The sequence below is a fragment of the Budorcas taxicolor genome, chromosome 5 (assembly GCF_023091745.1).
Source record: "Budorcas taxicolor isolate Tak-1 chromosome 5, Takin1.1, whole genome shotgun sequence".
NCBI classification, from domain to species: domain Eukaryota; kingdom Metazoa; phylum Chordata; class Mammalia; order Artiodactyla; family Bovidae; genus Budorcas; species Budorcas taxicolor.
Genome location: NC_068914.1, coordinates 12,041,439 through 12,063,197, shown reverse-complemented (window position 1 = coordinate 12,063,197; position 21,759 = coordinate 12,041,439). Strand labels below are relative to the sequence as shown.

The 21,759-nt window shown below is 45.8% G+C and overlaps 2 protein-coding genes across 3 annotated transcripts in view; one reads left to right on the top strand and one right to left on the bottom strand.

The window, feature by feature from the left end:
- The window catches only part of POLR3A (RNA polymerase III subunit A), a 45,060-nt gene extending 31,349 nt beyond the window's left edge, over positions 1-13,711 (bottom strand). For both annotated transcript variants that reach the window (XM_052639455.1, XM_052639457.1), the window contains exons 1-9: positions 13,573-13,711; positions 10,125-10,260; positions 9,717-9,854; positions 9,032-9,203; positions 8,744-8,898; positions 2,655-2,894; positions 2,378-2,540; positions 2,066-2,202; positions 505-608 (exon numbers count right to left, since the gene is read on the bottom strand). In XM_052639455.1, the coding sequence (XP_052495415.1) occupies positions 505-608; positions 2,066-2,202; positions 2,378-2,540; positions 2,655-2,894; positions 8,744-8,898; positions 9,032-9,203; positions 9,717-9,854; positions 10,125-10,260; positions 13,573-13,616 (1,289 nt within the window). In that variant the 5' untranslated portion in view covers positions 13,617-13,711. The remainder of the gene's footprint in view (positions 1-504; positions 609-2,065; positions 2,203-2,377; positions 2,541-2,654; positions 2,895-8,743; positions 8,899-9,031; positions 9,204-9,716; positions 9,855-10,124; positions 10,261-13,572) is intronic.
- A 2,977-nt stretch (positions 13,712-16,688) lies between these two features.
- RPS24 (ribosomal protein S24) lies at positions 16,689-20,508 on the top strand. Its single transcript, XM_052639736.1, has 6 exons — positions 16,689-16,753; positions 16,842-17,051; positions 17,731-17,841; positions 18,464-18,481; positions 20,044-20,065; positions 20,421-20,508. The coding sequence occupies exons 1-4, from the start codon at positions 16,721-16,723 to the stop codon at positions 18,467-18,469; spliced, it is 360 nt and encodes a 119-aa protein (XP_052495696.1). The 5' UTR covers positions 16,689-16,720; the 3' UTR covers positions 18,470-18,481; positions 20,044-20,065; positions 20,421-20,508.
- Positions 20,509-21,759: the final 1,251 nt, after the last annotated feature.

The window sequence follows — 21,759 nt, the reverse complement described above, 5'->3', positions numbered from 1 at the left end:
TTGATTGTATGACACCTCTTAATTTTAGAAATGTCCAACTATGATAAAAGTATGTCTCAGAGTCACAGAAACTGAGTAATAAACTAGCTTCTCACACAGGGCCCTGGTGATGTTTGAATTTCACGAGACGAAAACCACTGGTGATCAGCTCATGTCACTGTGAAAAGCCAGAACTGGCAAAATGTGCGCCTCCAGGGTCATGAGTGCACTGAGGCAACCCCAGAGCATCCAGGTGACCCAGAAAATGATCTGCTTTCACATCCCAATGCATTATGTCTACCTAAACATTAAATGCTATAGAATAAATGAACACTGTGCACACAGTCAAAGAACCAGCAGAGGAAACAAAACGTACCTCGGCTAACTGCAATTTAAACAGGTGTTTTCCACATGTTAAAATATCACGATAATCGTACTTTGGACTGCCTTCTGTGGCTGAGTACGGCAACAGTGAACTTGGTCACGAGGAGATAATTACATCCAACCACACGGGGAAAGCATTACCTTTTCATCTGTGTGTGTCTCTGCTGAATGAAATTGGCTCCTGGGTGAACTTCAGGGCCATTTCGAACCAGTTTCCTCAAAAAGTTGATGTTTGCTTTGTTCACCTGGAGGACCACAACATAAAACAGAATGAGGCGCTGTTAGGTCTCGACGTGCCAGCATGCTGCACTGAACTGAGTCTCAGTCTCCACTTTCTTTAAGTGATTCCAGGGGATTTTCCTGGTGGTCCGTTGCATAGGACTCTGCAACTTCCACTGCAAGGGGAATGGGTATGATCGCTGGTCAGGGAACTAAGATCCCACATGCCACTTGTGGGGACCAGGAGGAAAAAAAGCATAACTGAACCCCCTGTGCAATTCTAGGAGAAGAGAGGTACCTGCGGCACGCTGCTGCCAAGGTCTTCGCTGTAAGGACAACGGTTCACGTCTGAGTTTGGCCACTCACTTGCTGGGTGACAGGGCCAGGTCCGTGACTGACCTTTGTTTTCTCTACTGATAAAACGACTGGGCTGGACTGATCTGCGGGGACCTTTCAGCATATTCTGTGATCCTAAACACAGGTGGCAGCTTCACCTGCAGTGACTGACCGTGGGCTTCTACGGTTGAAAAGCTGTTAACGGCAGAACAGCAGGTCCTGGACTGCTCCACCGTGCCCTGCGGCCTCCTCGACAACAATCTTGCGGGGCACCGTCTCAGAGAAGGAACTTGAACTCATCCAAGGACACTATTTTTTTTTTTTTTAAATTCTGACTGCACTGGCTCTCTGCTGCAGCTCTTCCTTGAAGGGTGTACAGGGTTAGCTGCCTTGCAGCATGTGGGATCTTAGCTGCCTGACCAGGAACTGAACCTGTGTCCCCTGCATTAGAAGGCGGATTCTTAACCAATGGACCACCAGGGAAGTCCCAACCAAGCAGACTTTTTATACAAGCTTTACCAGAAGCACCTAATTATGGGCTGATTATGAATTTCAAGAGCAAAGTCAAAGCCAATCAATATCTTCCTGTTATCAGGCCTTTCAATTATCTACACCTCAGTTAAAAAAAGAAAATACTGTAAATACCAGCTTACACTCACGACGAATATGAACTCAGTGTAAAGTGGTACAGCCTTTCTGGTTATATATCAACAGCTTTTTAACATTCAGTCTTTGAGTCAGTGATTCTAATGTTTTAAAAATGATTCTAATGTTTTAAAAATTCTAATGTTTTAACTCATCCCAAGAAAATCAATTGGGTGTGGATGTTTATCATTTAGTTATTTAAGGCACGAGGTACAAACTAGCACAGAAAAATATCAAAAGACGGAAAAAAAGTAGGCATGAATGTTTAACGTATAACTGAGTATTTAAATATAAAGGCAGACACAACTGTGTCGATGTTGCAGATGTTATACATGGTGACACACGTGTGAATCAAACTGGAAAAACACACACACACACACACACCACACTGTGGGCTGGGTGGGTTACTGGGGGTTTCCCACTGTTCAGACTGTTTGGAATCTCAGAACATAACATAAAACACTGGATTCAGACAAAATACTGAGCAATTCAATGTACTTACCTTCTCAGGAAATGTTAGAATTTTGGCCACGTGAACTGGCACAGCTACCTCATCAATTCGGAGGTTGGGGTCAGGTGAGATGACTGTTCTACCAGAAAAATCCACTCTCTTTCCTGAGAGATTGCCTCTGAATCGACCTAAATAAATAAAAATATCGTAAGTCTCCAGGGCACAATGTGTGCTGTTTGGGAGCAACGCGACCAGAAAGGCCAAGGAAAGACTGTGATCGCCAACGAGATAAGCTGGACATACATTCCCCCAAACGAACCAAAGGCAGCAGACTGCCTTCTGCACAGGTAGGTGGACACGTACCCTGCTTTCCCTTCAGGCGCTGGACGAAGCCTCTGGTCCACTTCTTGGGTGCCATGTTGAGGGGAATGCCTGAGAGCTCGCTGTTGACGTAGAGGGCGCACTGCAGCTGCAGGAAGTCCCAGTCCTCCATGATCATCTGGGTCTTAGCTCCAGATATCCGATGCTAAGAATGAGCAGAGGCAAGCCTGGTCAATTTCACTTTCTCCATCAGACGCTTCCGTGCGCATGGATATACTCCAAAACCTGGAGTCTGCAAACGCTAATGGGAAGTGCTGACCTTTTTAATGACGTCATTCAGGAAAATGATCTCTGTCAACTTCATCGTCAGATCGTCTTCATTGGTGCCAGACTTCAAATCGCTCACGACAGAGGGTCTGATACACAAAGGGGGCACCAAGAGTCGTGTGAGGATCAAATCGGAGGGCTTTCCAGCTTCCGGATTCATCAGAAGTAGAGGGATGTCTTCAGCTGGGATTCGTTTAAATAAATTCAAAACTACTAAGGGATTCAAGTTTTCCTATGGAAAGGAGGGAAGAGCAGAGAGAGAGCTTAGCTTTTTTTCCACAGCTTAGGCAAAGGTTTACTTCATGCCCCCTTACGCAGTAGTACCCAGTCTTCTTGGCACCAGGAACTGATTTTGTGGAAGATAATTTTTCCACGGCAGGGGGAAGGGGGAGATGGTTCAGGCAGTATTGCCAGTGATGCAGAGCAGCAGATGAAGCTTCACTTGCCTGCCGCTCACCTCTCATGCGCCCGGTTCCTAATAGGCCTCTGACCAGTACTGGCCCATGGCCCAGGAGTTGGGGAGCCCTGCTCTAACCGCTTAACTGACAATATGTACAAGTGATGACAACGGCTTCTGATAATATGCTAAACTGCAAGAGCCCTAAAAACGTGCATGACTTTTATTCCAATAATTTAAGCCAATAATTCCACTTACTTTTTCCAAAGGGTATGATTTTAGAAATTAACACAAAGATTTAGCTATAAGGATGTTCACTAAAGCAGATCTTAATTGTAACAGCTGCTAACAACCTGAAAGGTTACTGGCCAGATAAAATCACGGTACATTCATATGCAGAAAACTATGAAGCCATTTAAAGAAAAAAAAATGAAGACACAAAAATGTGGCTTATGCCATGAAAGGTGCTCACAAAATATTGATAAACGAGATAGGTATGTTTACAATGTGACCTAATTTGGGCAAAGATGTACATATACAGAAAAGAGGAGATGGAAGAGTTTACCAAGGTGTGAACAGGGCCATCTTTAGCTGAGCTGGATTACCATTTTGCTTCTTTTTCTACATTTCACCTTTCTGTAATGAACTTTTCTTCATATTAACTTCACATAACAGAGGCGCCATGGTGTAAAAATGCTGGTTATTAAATTTTCTTGGGATCAAAGACTGTGACTGAGACTATACGTTGTCAGTACAATTTTCCGCACAGGACTTAATGAAACGGGGAACCAAGCCAAGAAAACTGATCAGCTCCTAGAACACTACCAAAGGAAGTTTCTACGGTCCTGCCCTGGAGGAGATGGCAGTGTGGCTGGGCAGAAGGAAGGAATCTTATCAGAGGCTTTCGAGTCCAGGCCCCTGTCCAGAGAACAATGCATGTCCTTGGCTCCCATCTCCCAGCAATGGGCACCTCACTGCCATCGGAAACATGAGGGAGGAGGAAGTTTAAATCTAACAAAATTCTAGAACGGGATGAAGGCGAGACGTCGCCTGTAGTACCACAGTCAGTCCTGGACAAGAACATTATGGAGCTGAAGGCCGTCCAGGAGGGCAGGAAGACTGGCAATGGTCTGGAAACCAGTTCTCAGCAAGAGTGGTAAGAACAACTGCATCCCCAGAGGCATGAGGAAGAGGCCGCTGACTTACTGTTAAACACCAGGAACCAGACGTCAGAGACTGATGGGCAGCAGAGCAGGGCCCAGATGTGCATAAGACAGAACACCCTACCAGCCCGAGCTCTCTAGCCACGGGGCGCGGCTGCCTCGGGTGGTGGCGAGCCGGCACAGCTGGGGACTGGCACTCAGTCTGCAGGGATGACGTCATTATGGAGCGCGCTCATCTGCAGGTCTACCAGTCCCTGGATTTGTACTAAAACAGGAGCGGATACACATCAGCCCTCTGGGAGTAGAGTCCAGAGTTTCTGTCCAACTCCTAAAGGCGTCTGTGACCCACGACAGGTCAGGAACCACTGCTCTAAGGTCTCTTCCACTGCAATCATGTTGCGCCTCCTGTAAAGGCACGGGGCTCCACATCCCTGAAAATTCAATGGGCGGGTACACACGTCAGTAAGTGAAAGTCGCTCAGTCATATCTGACTCTTTGTACCCCTATGGACTGTCGCCCGCTAGGCTCCTCTGTCCATGGGATTTCCCAGGCAAGAATTCTGGAGCAGGGTGCCATTCCTTTCTCCAGGGGATCTTTTAGACCCAGGGATCAAGCCTGGGCCTCCCATGCTGCAGGCAGACTCTTTACTGTGGGGGTCACCAGGGAAGCACCATGTCAGGACATGGGCCATCCTGAGGTTAATGAGACACCTTTCTGCTGCCTGTCTTTATAAAAGGCAAACGTAACTCGATAATTCTTTGCTTACTTTGGTGACTGAGTGGCTCTCTCTGAGGAGGGGTTGCTTGGAATTAGGCAAATGGTGGACTCATGCTTTGTTCTCATCCGTGGCACAAGAAAACCCAGAACAAACTGATAATCTTGGAGGACCTGCCACTACTCCAAGCACTGTGACTGGCATCACACAGGACCTCAGAAAAAGGGATCTTGTGAGGGACTGAACTTAAGTGGAAGAAACTAGCAGACATATAAGACGGAACACAAGAGATGTATGGGGCATAGCAAATGTACGTGTGGTTGAGGGACAGGTGAAGACTGGGGTGGGGGTGCGTTGCAGAGAGCAGAGGAGGCTGCATGGAAGCCCAGGGATGGGGGATTCGGGAGAGAGGGAGGGTGCAGAGGCTCCCCTGAGCTGAAGGGACACACAAAAAAGAAACGGAAGAAGGCTTACCTCTCCATCATTATTTCTGTTAATACAGCAACATCAGGGATAAGAAAACCACAGTAACTGGGTCACAGGCTTGACGCATTTGCTATTTGCTAAGCATCTGATCTGGAATCCATCTTTTACTCCTCATAATGGCCCTGAAGCAGACACTCTTGTAATCCCTGTTTCATAGTTGTGGAAACTCAAGTCCAGGTTGGGTCACGTGTCTAAGATCACAGAGTAAGTGAGCGGCAGTGTGCATGCGTGCTAAGTCACTTCAGTCACGTCTGACTCTTTGTAACCTTATGGATTGTAGCCCACCAGGTTCCTCTGTCCTCGGGATTTTCCCAGCATGAATACTGGAGTGGGTTGCCATTTCCTCCTCCAGGGGGATCTTCCTGATCCAGGGATCAAACATGAGTCTCCTGCATTGGCAGGCAGATTCTTTACCACTGAGCCATCTGGGAAGCCCCGAAGCTCTCAGCCATCACCACCCTAAATTACATTGAGGGTGTCAGCTGGGTCACATGGGCTGGGGTGGACAGAGAGGTGGCGGCAGTGGGGGACACAGAGGGGCAAGATGGACATGCTAGACAGGTGGCTCCTGAGTGGGAGGAGGTTACCTCCTGGGCCCAGTCACTCAGGTCAGTGGGCCCCAACCTTCTGGCACCAGGGACTGATTTCATGGAAGACAACTTTTTCATGGACCTGGGCTGAAGGGGATGGTTTTGGGATGATTCAAGCACACTACATTCACTGTGTGCTTTACTTCTAATCTAATGCCACTGCTGATCTTGAAGGAGGTACTGCTCCCTGGCCTGGAGGTTGGGGACCTCTGACTTAAGAGACTTTTCCAAACAAGATGCCTCCTAGGCCTAAGACAATTCTACTGTAGAGGGTGCAGGAGCAGAGGAGACTTGGTCCTCTGCACGTAAGGACAGTGGCCTCAGGGGCCCGGGCGGAGAGTGGGCAGGGGAAAGTGGCGACAGGCGTCAGGGAGGCTGATCTGGGGGCAGCAGAGGGAACACACAGGAGCCTGCAGCTAAGGCCACACTCAGGAGAGCTGGGCAGCCCTCAGACTCACTGAACGCTTTCTGCACAGTTGTCAGCCTGGAGGGTAGAATTGCTCTACACTCACGCTGGGAGGAGGACGTGAGTCTGCTTTCTCAGCTGCACCTTCACTTCCTCTGCAGGAGCCTGAAGACATCTCCACTGGGATGCACGGCTGATGCCGTCCCCCATCACGGTGCTCCATGTTTCCAGACGCCGGCATGTGGACTCCAGCTCACTTCTGACCGCCTCCTCTCCCACCCGTTGCCACAGTGGCTGGTCATCAGTTACCGTCCATTCTGCCTGCACACTCTGACCTCTGGCTTCACTATCACTGCCCAGGGTCACGACCTGCTTCCTTTTTACATCTCTCTCCCTAATATATAATAGTAAACTGCACAAATCTTAAAGAGATGGCTCAAGTTTTACACAAGCACACATATACCACCATTCAAATCAGGAGAAAGAACATGTGCCCCTCTCCAGAAAATGCCCTGATACCCCTTTCTCAGTACTAAGCCCTCACCCCAGTTCAGTCCGGCCTGAGTCCAGTGCAATCACACGCTCTGGACTCGCATATAAGGCTGCCTGCTCTCAGCAGGGCTCTGCGATTCAGCCAGGCTGTGTGTGCCAGCTTGACTCTCACTCCAGGACAGTACTCCACCGTGCGGACCTACGACAATCTGCACACTCTCCTGTTGACAGGCATCTGGGGTGCTTCTAATTCTGGCTTTTATTAATGAAGCTGCAACGAACATACTTGCACAGATATTTCTGTGGACGTATGCACTTGTCTTTCTTGGGTACATGCCCAAGAATAAGGCTGCTAATCATATGCTAAGTGTAGGTCTTACTCTGTAAGGAATTTCAGAGTGGTGGAAACATTTTACAAGGTTACTATCGATATAGGAGTGCCAGCTGGATCAGATCCTTGTCAGCACTTGGTTTCCAGTTGTTTTACATTTAATTTTTCTAAGAGAGTGTGTGTTTTAATTAGTATTTCCCTGATGACTAATAACGTGGAACAACTTTTCATCTACTGATTGGCTGTTTGAACATATCCTTTTGTGAAGTGCCTATTCAAGTCTTGCTTCTGCTTTTAAAAATCAGGACTTTATATTCCGGACATGACAGTCCTTTGTCAGACATATGAAAGGTGAGTATTTGCTCCCAGCTTGTGACCTGGTTTTTCATTTTTGTTACAGTGTCTTTTGAGCAGTCAGGCTGTTCTAAAATGTCATTGTTTATGTCCCTCCCTTGCTTAAAACCTGAATGGCTCCACATTCTCCAGAGTGGGAGGACCTCGACAAAGTGCGTTCAGCTGTCTGTCTTTTCTCCAGCACAAGCCTGCACCCCAGTGGCCTCAACGAGGATTCCCCCTCCACCACTTACTATTTTCTTGGCTGATGCAGCCTCACAGGTTGCTGTGAGGATAAAATATGAGGCGATCCACGGAAAGAAGTTGGACCGACCCCGGAAGGTAACAGCAGTCACTAAGTGCAAGGTGCTTTTGTTAGCAAAATGCTGGGACTTTTGAGCAGAACTTGGCTTCAGAAGGAGCCCCAACACAGCCTCCTGGACGTGGCAGGCTCACTGCCCTAGACTCTCTAAACCCTACAGGTTTAACGACCACAACAAGCCACACCTTTCCTCACAGTCCGCCCCAACCAAGCCCCGCTGACTTCCCACTCCTTCCTATCCTTCCCATTCCTGTGACAGTCAGCACCGTGTGGCGTGGTATTGGCTATGTTTTCACGGGTTAATGTCCTACAACACCTTTAAAACCATGGGATTCCTGGGTGCAGACCCACTGCCTTGTGGTCCCTGATGCTCCCTACACGTCTGACAGCTTGGTACTCAGTGGCCACTTAATTGTTAGTTTTGTACACTATTGATTCTAGAAGGTACCGTGTGTCTCAAGTACTAATCGAATTCAGAATGAGGCAGAACAAGACACTTCATAAAATCCTACTAATTAATCTGTGCCAAGTAAAGCAATGGAAATTACCTAGAAATTGATTAATGCCGCATCCATATGAGAAACAGGATCCCTCAGTGTATGCTGTACACAGCTATGCTTTTACAATCTTTTACAACGAAAATGTAACACGTGTTACCTATATAATTAAACTCGTTAGTTACGAGGACAGCTCACAATAAACTGAGTGCCAGGCGAATACCTGTCACGTGAGGTATCCCTGGAGATCTAACCCCAGTGGACCTTCTGTTCTGGAGGAACGGTGTACCCAGAGGGTGAGGAGACAACGTGTGATGCGGACAGAGGGGGCAGGCAGGGGCGGGCTCACCTGCGCCTTTCCCAGCAGAGGCTCCACTTCTTTGTTATGCTCTATGGCGGTTTCAAAGGACTGGAGGAAACTTGATACGATGGGATCCATCACTTTCTTGTTGGTCTTGTATTTCTCATGGATTATCTTCAGTAACCCGCATTTCTTGACAGTACCTGTGAGAGTTAATCCATTTCACCATGGTTGGAAAAATCAGGTTCTTGGTTAGGCTGGTCTGAGCTCATGATCTAGGAAATGCAGTTACGAAAACTGCCATCGCAATGAAGACAGGATGTGTATCTGGCTCACCATTGAAGGCACCACAGTGATGGCACGTGTTCTTTTTCCGGCACTTGTCAGAGATTTTCTTCTTTAGCCCTCGCTTCTGGAGGTAGGTCAGGCCAGGCCTCTTTAGATAATCCAGAAACTGCTTCTTTTCCTCCTGGGACAGCATGATGTGGCAGCAGGTTTTACAGATCATCTTTTGAAAATTAAACAAAACAGATAAAAGGATGAGAGGATGAAAAAGTATTTTCTTTTTTTTTTTTTTTTAAAGCTGCATCCACCTCTTGTCCAGGACACTTAATTATATGCACAGATCTACAGGAAGACATGCTTAGAGGCAGCCCATGTTCACCACAATGCTGGCTGTAGCCACAGCCGGCAAGTGGGGTTTTTGTTAGCTTTATTCCCTTTCTTGTGCTTGTACTGCTTGAATTATTATTATTTTTTTATAATATATATCTACAACCTACTCAAGAAAAATCAAGGAAAAAGAATCTTTAAGCAATTTAACTTATTGCAGGATGAAATATTATGCCACAAAAACCGAAACAAAGCAAAAAACAAACCCCTCAAACAAAACAAACATTACATGTTTAGTATAAAGATGTTTCCTCCATGTATCCCCGACCAAGCTCACTTTCATGTCCCTGGGTCAGTAACTTTCAGGGAGATGGAGTTACTGCATGGAGATGAACACACACACGCTTACCTGTAAGATGCCTATAACTGCTCGGAAGTACCCCACGTGGAAGCACGGCAGCTCCAAGTCAATGTAGCCATAGTGGCCCAGACAGTCAGCCAAGTTCTTCCCACAGGTTTCACAAGGGCGGTCCTTCTCACTTGTACCCTGTGAATAAAAGTATGATCAATAATACGTGGAGACCAGTGGAGAGGAAACTGGGACGAGCCCTCACAGGTGGCCAGGGGACCCAGAGTCAGAATCACCTGGGAAGGTGCAGGGTATTCATGTTCACTGGACCAAGGAAGGCTGGAGTCCCTGAGACATGCTGGGGAAGGGGGGAGGTGGAAGGAAGACCTGGCTTCTTCCTATCTGGTAAGTCACGAGTTTCACCAGCCAGTCAAAACACACGGAGCCACGAAGGGCAGCAGGTCTTACCATCCTGTGGTCCAGCACCCCGTACAGCAGCGGGGCGTGGTTGTTGTCCTGGCTGTACAGGTTCTTACTCACAACCTGGATGTGTGCCTGCTGCCGCATCTCCTCGGCTGACTTCATTCCAAAACAGATGTGGCTTCTGCAATGGAAAGAGACAGGGGAACAGTTACATCAAAACCACTTACCAGGAAGAGCATTTATGCATGTGACCCACCATAAGCAACCTTATCCTTCCCACGCCCGACAGGCTCTGCTCTCTCATCACTAAATGTCCTTCATCCTGCTGACTGTTCTCACCTTCGTTATCTAAGGACGGTACTCACCAGTTGTACCTACCTCCTTGCTGCTAAATCCAGGAAGAATTTCTCATTTCAACGTCTCTCTGTAGCACTGACAGTAACCTCCTCACCCCTTATCTTGCAAATAATTTCTTTCCTTGGCTTTGGTAACACCATCCATGCTTTGAGTTTTTTCCCCTCTCAGGCTGTTACATCTTAAGTTTCTTCTGTGGCCTCTTCTACTGCCCTCTCTCAGACGTTGGCTTTTCTCCTTACCTGGGGTTACAACCCCATTCCTCCTTGCATTCTATACCTTCTTCCCGAGTGGTGTCTGTCTAATCTCTATCTGTAGGCCAACTATTCCGACTCATACACACACCTCCTTTGGACAGTTACACAAGTACCTAAACTCGGCAATTTCTCTCCCAAATCTGTTCCTTTGTTCATTTTCCCAACAAACTGGGGGTTTACAATGTGCCAGGCACCATCCTGAGGGGCTGAGGGTACAGGTTAAGACAAGACAAACTCCCTTCCCACATGGGGCTCAGTTTCAGGGAGGGCAAGACAGAGAATAAACAGATTCACAAAAGTGAATAGATATAAAGACTGAAAACACTGAAGCCTAGGGGAGAGTTTGACAAGACTATGAGATGTGGTCAGAAAGTCTGGAAAATTGACATTTCAGCTGAATTCTGAATCAGAGGGAGCCAGTCATAAGATGATCAAGAAGTCATGCCTAAGAAGTACAGCTTAATTAGGGCAAGGGTTCTAGAGGCAGCTCAAGCCTGGCATTGTCAAGGCACCAAATGAAACCAGCAGTGTAGAGCATAGAAAGCTAACGGTACAAGAGAAAGCCAGTGGGGTTTGCAAAGACCAGCTTTAGGGGGGCTTGGGGACTCTGACAAGCAATTTAAATGTTAGTCCAAGGGAAAGCTGCCTGAAGAGTTCAAACTGAAGTGTCAAGGATCTAATTTGCATTTTAATAGAGTCACTCAGGTGGTCAGAGGAAAACAGATTATATCTACATCTGAATATAGTTGGAGGTTGGGATGGGTTTGGAGGGACCACCAGGGATAATTTATCCAGCAAAGAGGCACGTTTCCCATTCCAGTGAATGGCAACCTCCACAGAGTCACCCAAGCAAGAAATTCTGTGCATCAATTTCATTTCTCCCTTACCCATCCCTACCAAAAGTGTCAATTTCACACCCCTCAACCAAGGGGTGATGATGGCCATCATCAAAAATTCTACAAATAATAAATGCTGGGGAGTGTGTGGAGAAAAAAGAACCCTCATTCACTGCTGGTGGGAATGTAAATTGGTACAACCAGTATAGAGAAAGGTACGGAGGTTCCTTTGAAAACTAAAAAGAGTTACTGTATGATCCAGCAAGCCCACTCCTGGGCATATATCTGGAGAAAACTACAGTCTGAAAAGCTACACCTCAATGTTCACTGCAGCTCTACTGACAATAGCCAACACATGGAAGCAACCTAAAAGTCCATCAACAGATGCATGGATAAGATGTGGTGTGTGTGTATGTATATACACATAAGCCACACACACACCATAAAAAAGAAACAATGCCATTTTCAGTAACATGGATCGCTCTAGAGATTATCACACTAAGTAAGCTAGACAGAGAAAGACAAATGTCAGGATATTGCTTATATGTGGGGGAGAAAAAGATACAAATGAGCTTATTTACAAACACACAGCAAACAAACTTATAGTTACCAAAGGGGCAGGTGGGGGTGGTGGAGATAAATTAGGAGTTTGACATGAAAATATACACTTACTATATTTAAAATCGATATCCAACAAGAAGCTACTGTATGGCACAGAAATGTATACTTAATATTTTGTATAACCTATAAAAGAATCTAAAAAAATAATACGAATATAATCTAAGAAAGAACATGTGTATAAAATAACATATAGTATATATATAATAAAAGGTATATTTTTTAGCTTCTTTAACAGATATTATACGTATTGTTTCTTATATCTATTATAGGCATATTATGTTATTTTATACATATATATTCTTTCTTATATTACATATACGTATTCTTTTTTAGATTCTTTTCCCTTACAGGTTTTAAAAAAAGAGTATCTGTCTGCATCGCAGGAACTTTAGGAGACGTGGGTTCGATCCCTGGGTCTGGAAGATCCCCTGGAGGAGGGCACACAACCCACTCCAGTATTCCTGCCTACAGAATCCCATGGACAGAGGAGCCTGGTGGGTTACAGTCCAGGCCGTTCGCAAAAGAGTATATAACTAACACAACATTGTAAATCAACTATACCTCAATTGACAAAAAAGCCCCCTCACTGCCTCCAAGATGACTCTGGAACAAAGCTGCAAAATAAGCTTTCTTCTCATCACTGTAATGTCTCCCTCCTCTATGCTCCTGGAAGAAGGCTGTTTGGCTTGCTTTCTTCCATCTGAGCCCCTTTCCCACTGGTGCCAACCCTTGTCCTTGCACTTGTCCAGCTCAACCGTTGACTGGTCTACCTTTTCCAACCAGACTAAGCAGTAAGGTCTTCCTCATGTCACATCTCTTAATGCCTATCACCGGGCCCAGCACACAGTACCTTCCTCAACTAAGTGTCTCCTGCAGGAACGATTGATTTCTTTCTTTACTGGAAGCTCTAAGGGCAAGGCTGTGACCTATTAAATTTCACCTCATTTTTGAGACTGCTATCCATGTGCCTGTGACACAGCTTTCTAGCTGGTAACTCCATTCTTTTGGTCAACAAATGTTACCTCCGTGTCACGTGTTCTGCAGCAAAATGAGTCCCCGCCCCAGGCTGCTTCCCAAGCTGTAGTGACCAAAGATTCGCAGAAAGGGATCATCATCTGACCTCAGGAAAACTCTAGTATCGACCCAGGGTGTACGTTATCGCCAAGGTTCCCACCACATCTCCCATTCTCTGCTGAAACCCAAAGGAACACCCGGGCCTGCGGTTCCCCAGATGCTGAAATACCCTCTGCCCAATCAATATTCATTAACCTGATACTCCAGAGCTGTGCCCACACCTCCCACTGATTCTTGGTCCTTTCCTTCCAACTGACCCTCAGCTATGACGCTTCGAGACCCAAGACCCTTGGCCTTGGATTCCTTTACCCCTAATTTCTGTGCCCTTTGGGGATTTTGGCTCCATCTTACATTTTCTTGGCCACATCTGTCTCCCGGAACTGCTCCTTCACCATGGTGACGGCTGCCGGGGCTCCCTCCTATAAACTCCTGGAGCTGGGTTAGAAATGCGACGTTCTGCGTACCACCCGTGGCTGCTTCTTCACCGGTTGCTAACACATCTGCGGCATTCTTTCGGCCACCGTAGCACGCCCCACGTGCCCGCCCCCACTTCCGCTACTCGCTAGCGCGAGTCTGTCAAGAGAGGCTTCAGGCACGCATCTTCTCGCCTTCTCCCCATACCGCCATCTGGCGGCACCTCGTTGAAACCGCCGCGAAGCCCGAGCTGTATTTTCCAAGTTCAATTTCCAATCTATTTCTGGTTTATTGGTCTGTCTCTCTCTGAACCTGCACTCTTTATTTTATTGCTACACATCTATCTCCCTGTAATCAATGGACAAATTTCAAATAGAAAATACTTATTAGAAGCTATAAAGAAAGCTGAGCATCGAAGAATTGGTGCTTTTGAACTGTGGTGTTGGAGAAGACTCTTGAGAGTCTCTTGGACTACAAGGAGATCCAACCAGTCCATCCTCAAGATCAATCCTGGGTATTCATTGGAAGGACTGATGTTGAAGCTGAAACTCCAATACTTTGGCCATCTGATATGAACAGCTGACTCATTGGAAAAGACCCTGATGCTGGGAAAGATTGAGGGCAGGAGAATGGGACGACAGAGGATGAGATGGTTGGATGGCCTCACTGACTTAATGGACCTGAGTTTGGGTAAACTTTGGGAGTTGGTGATGGACAGGGACACCTGGCGTGCTGTGGTTCATGGAGTCGCAAAAGAGTCGGACACAACTGAACGACTGAATTGAACTGATTAAAAGCCCACTCCAGTAGTCTTGCCTGGAAAATCCCATGGACAGAGGAGCCTGGTAGGCTACAGTCCATGGGGTTGGATAGAGTCGGATACGACGGAGCGACTTCACTTTTCACTTTAACCTTGAGGGTTGGGATGGGGAGGAAGGTGCGAGGTGGGGGGTTCAGGATGGGGGACACATGTACACCCATAGCTGATTCATGTGAATGTATGGCAAAAACCACTACAATATTGTAAAGTAATTAGCCTCCAATTAAAATAAATTTACAAAAAAAAAAAGCAGCTCACTTTTGTAGGGACTAAGATTTTCATGAAAAGACAAAGTTTTGGGAAAAAATTTAGACAGATTCTCTAATCTCACAAAAATAACGGTCAGGTCTGAGTACTTGAAATAAAAGGTTTTGAGTCAGTTCTGCAGTTTCCCCAGCAGTAAAATGAGGAGGCTAGTCGAAGGGACCGCCAAGGATGCCTTCCACCCTTACCAACCGCTAACGCGGGTGGAGGGGATTTAACTTTAATCTGGTTTAATTTAAAGTCCAGACAGTCCAAAATAATGAATCGAAGTGGAACATGTGCTAGCATAAATCTACTCCGTCTAAACTGTGCGCCCTCGGGATTGGCCAGTTCCCGTTCGGCGGGGTGTGGCGAAAGACCACAGCTATCAGATCTTAAGCACTTTCAAACAGGCATTGGCGAGGTCGGCCTCACGGTCCGGCCACGCCCCCACGTCGGCGCCGTCCGGGGACCTTCCGTGAGCGTTGATATGATTGGCCGGCGAAGTTTTAGCCCTCTTTTCCTCCCTGGCTGCTTGAAGATCAGCCGCCATCATGGTGAGTCTCTCCGGACCCGTGCATCCATCCGCCGCGTATCCGCGCCATCCTCTGTCCCCTGGTTCTGACATTGGCGTTACATCCCCCCAAAGCCCAGTTACTCTTCCTTGGCCGAGTCTGACCGGGGAGACCTGTTGCCGAGGGCCTGGGAGCCGCCGGCGAGGAGTCCGGGCTATGTGCTGTCTACCTAGACATGCCGGGCTTTCAAAAGTCCCAGGAGTGGGGGATTGCGGGAGTACCTACTGCGTTTGTCGTCCTCGTGGAGTCTAATGGGTGGGGTGGGGTGAAGAGAGAGACATCCCATTTGCACTCCCATCCTGGGGTAGACGGTTCGCCAGTGAAGGCTGCCCAGGAGGTGAAGAGGGTGCCAGCAGCGCCCGGGCGAGTTGCGGCGAGTGAAACTGTCATGTGTAAGCTACAGTTACTGTCAGCCGAATGCATTCTCTTGTTTCACATGGGGAAAACGGAGGCCTCCGGGTGTGGAGCCACTTTAAGGCTTGCCATGCCTTTACTAGTTCACTCATTTGAAGGTTCACCAGTTTTTAACCCCGCACCATCCTCGACCTATTTTTTCCTTGATCCCGACTTTAAAGAATTGAACTTTGTTGAAGTGGATTTAGTTTGGTGTGGTTTTTTTAAACTGTAGTTGAAATAGTTATCAGTTTACTCTGAGAGCTCTTACCGGTTAAGTTTTTGTTCGTAGTGTAAACATGCTGAATGCCCACATTCTTTGGTAGTTACTGTGTACAAGCAGTGGGGCCGTTCAGAAGGGAATACGATTTTTGTGGGATGTAGAGTTGGTCGTTCAAGAAGGGTAGTTTACCTGAAGAAAGTGCAATGCTTCTCAGACCTCTGCGGGCTGTTACCAACAGGGTGGTCTGACAGTAACATTTGTAGAATCACAGCTTCACCCCAGAGAAGTGGAACTTGGGGTGATTTTTGTCTTTAAGGGTACAATTGGCAGAGTCTGGAGACATTCTTGGTCACAACTGGGAAGTGGGTATTCCTCTAGACGTTCTGAAATACACGGGACAGTCTGCACAACAAAGTAGTAGCGGGGGCAAGGCATCTGAGGTTTGAGAAACCTGGAGAGTGATTTCTGTAACAAAACGAAGTAGCCTTTACAGATTCAGTGTGTGGCTGTTGAGCATGTATTCTTGGTACTGTTTTTGTGTTGGGGTGACCTGTAAGTTAGGCAGTTTGCTAGTAAGTGTGTTAGGAGGAGATGGGAATTGGTGCCTTTTTTTCCCCTTTTATTCACGGTTTCCTGGCACTAACGCGTATGACTACTTTGTTTTAAATTAACTGTTCACAGATAGTGGCTATTGATGTGGACCTTGCATTTCTAGATCTTGGAAAATCACTGTAGGGTCAGGAAAAGATTGACTAGTTATTACAACTATTATTATTAAAATGAGCGTTATGTTTTCAGAACGACACAGTAACTATCCGGACTAGGAAGTTCATGACCAACCGACTGCTTCAGCGCAAACAAATGGTAAGGAAGGGTACATCAGTGTTTGGTTGCTCAGTTTAGAAGATGTGTTTCCTTATAATATACACTAAACTTGATAATTTCTTCGTAGGTCATCGATGTTCTTCACCCTGGAAAGGCAACAGTACCTAAAACAGAAATTCGGGAAAAACTGGCCAAAATGTACAAGACCACACCAGATGTCATCTTTGTATTTGGATTCAGAACTCATTTTGGTGGTGGCAAGACAACTGGCTTCGGCATGATTTACGATTCCTTGGATTACGCGAAGAAGAATGAGCCCAAACATAGGCTTGCAAGAGTAGGTGTCCTCGTTTGTTCAGTCGCTGCTGGAGACTTTTAATGGCATTGTATTGTGGGTGCAGCAGAATGAGCAAGAGCAAGCAGTCTGGAGGGATAACACACTAAACTCTTTGAGTGGTTGGCAGAAAAGGTTCTTTGATAAAACGCACAGATAAGAGTGTGGGGTTCAGATGGTGTCTGCAGGATTTGAGGAGGTGCCTTTTCAGCTGGGTCTGGAAGAGCAGGTGAAGTGCTTCTGGAGGTGGGAACTGGCTGGCAGTAGAGGGATGGGTTTAGAAACCGTAGGTTGGCCCTACTTGAAGTGAAATCTTTATTCTCAAATGTCTTGGAGTTTGCACTTAGCTTCGTAGCTTAGGTTCATTGAGCAAGGAGCCATGAAAAATTGCAGGTGGTTTCCTGAGTATCAGGTGCATAGTGAACTACAGTGGATCCTTGAAGAACACTGGTTTGAACGTCCACTTACATGCAGATGTTTTTTTCAGTCGTGAAGTCTATAGTGCGGTGATCTAAGGTTGGTTGAATACATAGTGGCAGAACAAAGCGGATGTGGAGGGCCAGGCCAGCCATACATTCCACTGAGATACTTGACTCTGTCGAGATTTGATGTGCTTATTCCTGGAGTTGGATGAGTTGATGTTTGCAAGTCATATGTTCATATGTACACCTTTTTCCTTCAGCATGGCCTGTATGAGAAGAAAAAGACCTCAAGAAAACAGCGAAAGGAACGCAAGAACAGAATGAAGAAAGTCAGGGGGACTGCAAAGGCCAACGTTGGTGCTGGCAAAAAGGTATAGTCTATCGAGGAAAATACAGAAATGTTTCAGGTTTTTAGTTTGTAGAAAAGTGGGGTTTTGTTTTCTTAATAACCTTTCTTAATGTTTCTTCTTTTCCCACTTCTTCTGGATTACAGAAGGTAACCTGTTTTGAGAAGCCACGTAACGTAGTATCTTAACACCTCAGTAGAGTAGCTTTGCCCACCCCTTAGCTCACAGATTAGCACAGCACAGGGCCACATCGGTTCAGTGACCCTGGTGGGTGCCTTGCAAGTTTTACCAGAAAAAAGTTTTCACTTTACTGCTAATTGCAAAGGTTTGTAAAGAGGGAGCGGATCTAGGTTCCCAAGACTGACGTCCTTAAAATTGGCAGCTGATTGAGGAAGCAGCTGAATCGATGTGGTCCGTGTTTTCCTGGCACACTGGAGAGGCAGCACGGTTTTCCCTTGCTTTCCTCTCCAGTTAGTCAGGACCTGAGTGATTTTAATTCTCAGCTTTTTACCAGCTTGGCTAGCTAATTGTAAGTAGTTGAATGGAATTAAGGTGTTGGGTTGTCAAATTAACAAATAATTAAGTGTTCTGTGAACTTTTTTTTTTTGCCTTTTCCCTCTACTTTCTTGGAATTCTTGTTCATCAGAAATGAAGTGTCTAGCAGGTACTGAGATTGTGAGCACGGTGTGGGGATGGATGCATCACCTTCACTGAATTTGCTTTGATGCTTTGCATGTTGGCTTCCAGAGGAGAGTTTTGTAGCAGAGTCTGTTATATAACAAACACTGCTCCTATGGTTTAAAATAGTATATTGTGAGCAAAGGAGAGAAACTTTAAATCACGTTTATTTTGGAAACTCAGAAATGCATGTTAAGTTGTGAAGTGTCCCAGTGGAGGAAGGTGGCCCCTTTTAATTGGCACTTGCTGTGTTCCAGAGCACCACGTACCCAGGAAATGAATGGCTTTACTTCATTAACAAGGGATTGGGAAGGGTTCTTTGATCCAGTCATGAGCAATGTCTCTCTTGGAGACTGGTTGATTGACTGGCAGCTTGATAAACTGGCCCAGAAAATCTGGCAAAGCCTCTGTCTCAGAGCACCCACTCAAAGCTGCCTTTCACCATCTCTCTACTGTCCCATTGCTTATCAGCTTTCTACCTGATGCCCCCTTTTTTTAATTGAAAAATTTCCAAGATAATGGAGTATTCACATCAAAACCTTTGATAAGCTTTTCCCATAGACATTTAAATATATTTGTACCATGAGCAGCCTAAACATGTAACATGAACAGTGGCCTGAGAGTGGACTGGGGCTGCAGGGTTTGAAACAGTGGTGGTCACAGCCCTGTGTGTTTCCCTGTGTGACTCCCTGCAGAGTGGGCAGGACACCTGGTGTGCGCCCTCAGGCTTTGACCACTTCCTGGTGCTGAGGAGCTGTAGTGGACCGACTGCAGAGGAACTGCTTGCTGCTTAGAACTGCTCCCTGTTTGTGAGGCTTACTAAACCTGTTGACAAATTCCAGAAGTTGAAAAGCAGTCAATATTTGTGTACTAATCTAGATCTGAAGAACGTTTTTACGTTTTGTTTTCTTCAGTCAGCCACATGTTAGTGCTCAGTGGTGACAATGTGCAGAAAGTCAGGCATCCTAATTGTTCTTTTTAACTTAATTTTTGTTCACATGTTGGAATTACATCTTTTGGGTGCTGTACAGTTTTACATTAAAAGGATAGTCTTTTGTTTGAGTAGCGATTGAACTATTTTTACATCAGCTAAATTCTGTCTCTTAAGATACTAATTTGCTACTTTCGTTGATTGTGAATAGTGGCTTTTAAATTACTGAACCTGAGACAGGTCTTAAAGACTTGCTTGATCCTTTAGAGCTCTCCCTTTGGTTAAATTAGACTTTAGTCTGGGATGATTCTCAAGGCTGTTGATGGTGCTAACATGCCCAGCATGGTGTTGCTGAGCAGAGCAGAGGGGCTGAGGCTTCTAAAGTGGGCATTGGTAGCCTAAGAACCATAGAAATCGGGCAGGGTGTTCTCAAAATTGGGGAGAATAAAATCAATTAGTGCATCTTGGGAGTGCTCTGTATACAATTGCAAAGAATAAAACAATCGTCATTAAGGTACCTGATTGCATGCAGATTATTTAGGAGTTTGCAAAGGGACTATTAACGAAATGTTTCTTTTCCCTCTTCCCTCCTTTCTCCCTCCCCTGCCACTATTCAGTGAGCTGGAGATTGGACAACAGGTATTCAAGCTTTTCATTTAGATTGTTAGATTTTTTGGTTGACAGCATTAAAGCATGTGAAATGATTTAGAAGCATATTTACAGTTGCTGTCAAGAGTTGTGCCTTTTAAAAACTAGCAGTGTCATGGTTTTGTTTTCAGCACTTGTTTTTTGTCTCATCCCTAACTGGAATGTTTTTTATGTCTTCGTGCTTGCATTGTGTTGAGATTACACAGCCTTACTATGGACTAGGTTACTAATGTTCGTTCTGCATGAGTGCCATTAAGTTTGCAGTTTGTTGAAGACTGTACTGTTAATTTTTAAAGACTTTTTTAAAGGTAGTTGCTAACTAATTTCTTTTTTCTTTGATTCACAGAAGGAGTAAAGATTCTGCAGTGACTGTATCTGTGGTGATTGTGCAGATTTTTCATGAAAGAGAAAATAAACTAAGACCTTTTACATGTCTGGCTGTTTGGAGTATATTTGAAGTTTCCTGGGAGTGTTGTAAATTGGTTTGCTATTTAACAGAATTAAACAGCCCAAGATCACATGTTCCATTAAGCATTCAGTGAAAACTTGCCATGATTGGGGTGGTGTGTGTCCGTTCCTTTACTAGCACAAAGATGTGAGTGTGCAGAGTATCTGTAGCATGGGGGCATGTAGGGCCAGTCCAGTGTGCCGTGTTAACACTTGGTATTGTAGTTGGTCAGTCTCTGAAAGAGACATTTGAAACCTGAATTCCTTTTTGGTCTTACTAAAACCCTACTTAGTTGTTAAGGAGAAAAAAATGTGCTGGCTGTGATAAAAATGAAAGTTACTAGGTTGCATTCTCATTATTTACCCTGGAACAAATAGGATCTGACAAAATCATTAGTCTATCACAGGTTTGTGCTTATGTGATAAATGGGTGTTCTGTTGTGGGTGGAGAATTTGGAAAAGGCTCTAAAGTGGTGAATATTTGTGTAGTGTGTAGTTGCTTGGTAAGTCTGATTGTGCATGGGTTTTATGAGATATGGAGGATTCTCTGGTGCTGCTTTTTGTTTGCCAGATGCTGATTCTCAGATTGGCTTTCTCAGGCTGAACTGGCTTACTGGTCAGTTGTGTGGGGGTGGCGGGCTTGAGGGTGCATGAGTTGGGAGAGCTTGAGTGTTCAGTGGGGGCAGAAGAGACGTTAATAGTTTGGGCTTTTCTGTATCATTCATTCTTCCCCGCAGTTGGTGTGATTGGTTTGTGCATGTAGGGGTCAAGCTTATAAATGCCATTAAGAACTATGTCAGTGGATGGAAAGCTCCAGAGAAACTTGAGGAAGCAATAGGGACTGCTTGGTTGGTTGGTTGGTTTGATGGGGGAGCCAGGAGAAGTAAGAATTGACAGCAGAAAGCATCTAAGGGTTGCAGGAAGGAATGATATTTTGAAGAGAGCATGCTGGGAAGCCTTGACTTGAAGGAGCTATATGTAGGGAGGGCAGGGATGTGACCAGGTAAGTGAGGGGCCTGAGGCCTAGGGTACAGAGGGCAGGGTGGGTGTAGTTCGTTTGTAGTTACACTGAGGCTAGATATTTGGGTTTGTGGAATTCATGGCCCTGTGGGTTCCCTTACTAGGAAATCTGCTTTGTGTTCCCTTAATAGGACCAGGAAATAAGATCTGATGGCCTACTTGTAGGAAGAGTAGAGAAATGGATTTAGGCTTTAACCAAAATGGCTAATGGGTGGCGT

Excerpts from the sequence above, each read along its gene's own strand:
- RPS24 (XM_052639736.1), top strand. The coding sequence starts at position 16,721 with ATGACCAACCGACTGCTTCAGCGCAAACAAATG. Across the intron at positions 16,754-16,841 it reads TGCTTCAGCGCAAACAAATG|GTCATCGATGTTCTTCACCC; the intron begins GTAAGGAAGGGT and ends ATTTCTTCGTAG. Across the intron at positions 17,052-17,730 it reads CCAAACATAGGCTTGCAAGA|CATGGCCTGTATGAGAAGAA; the intron begins GTAGGTGTCCTC and ends TTTTTCCTTCAG.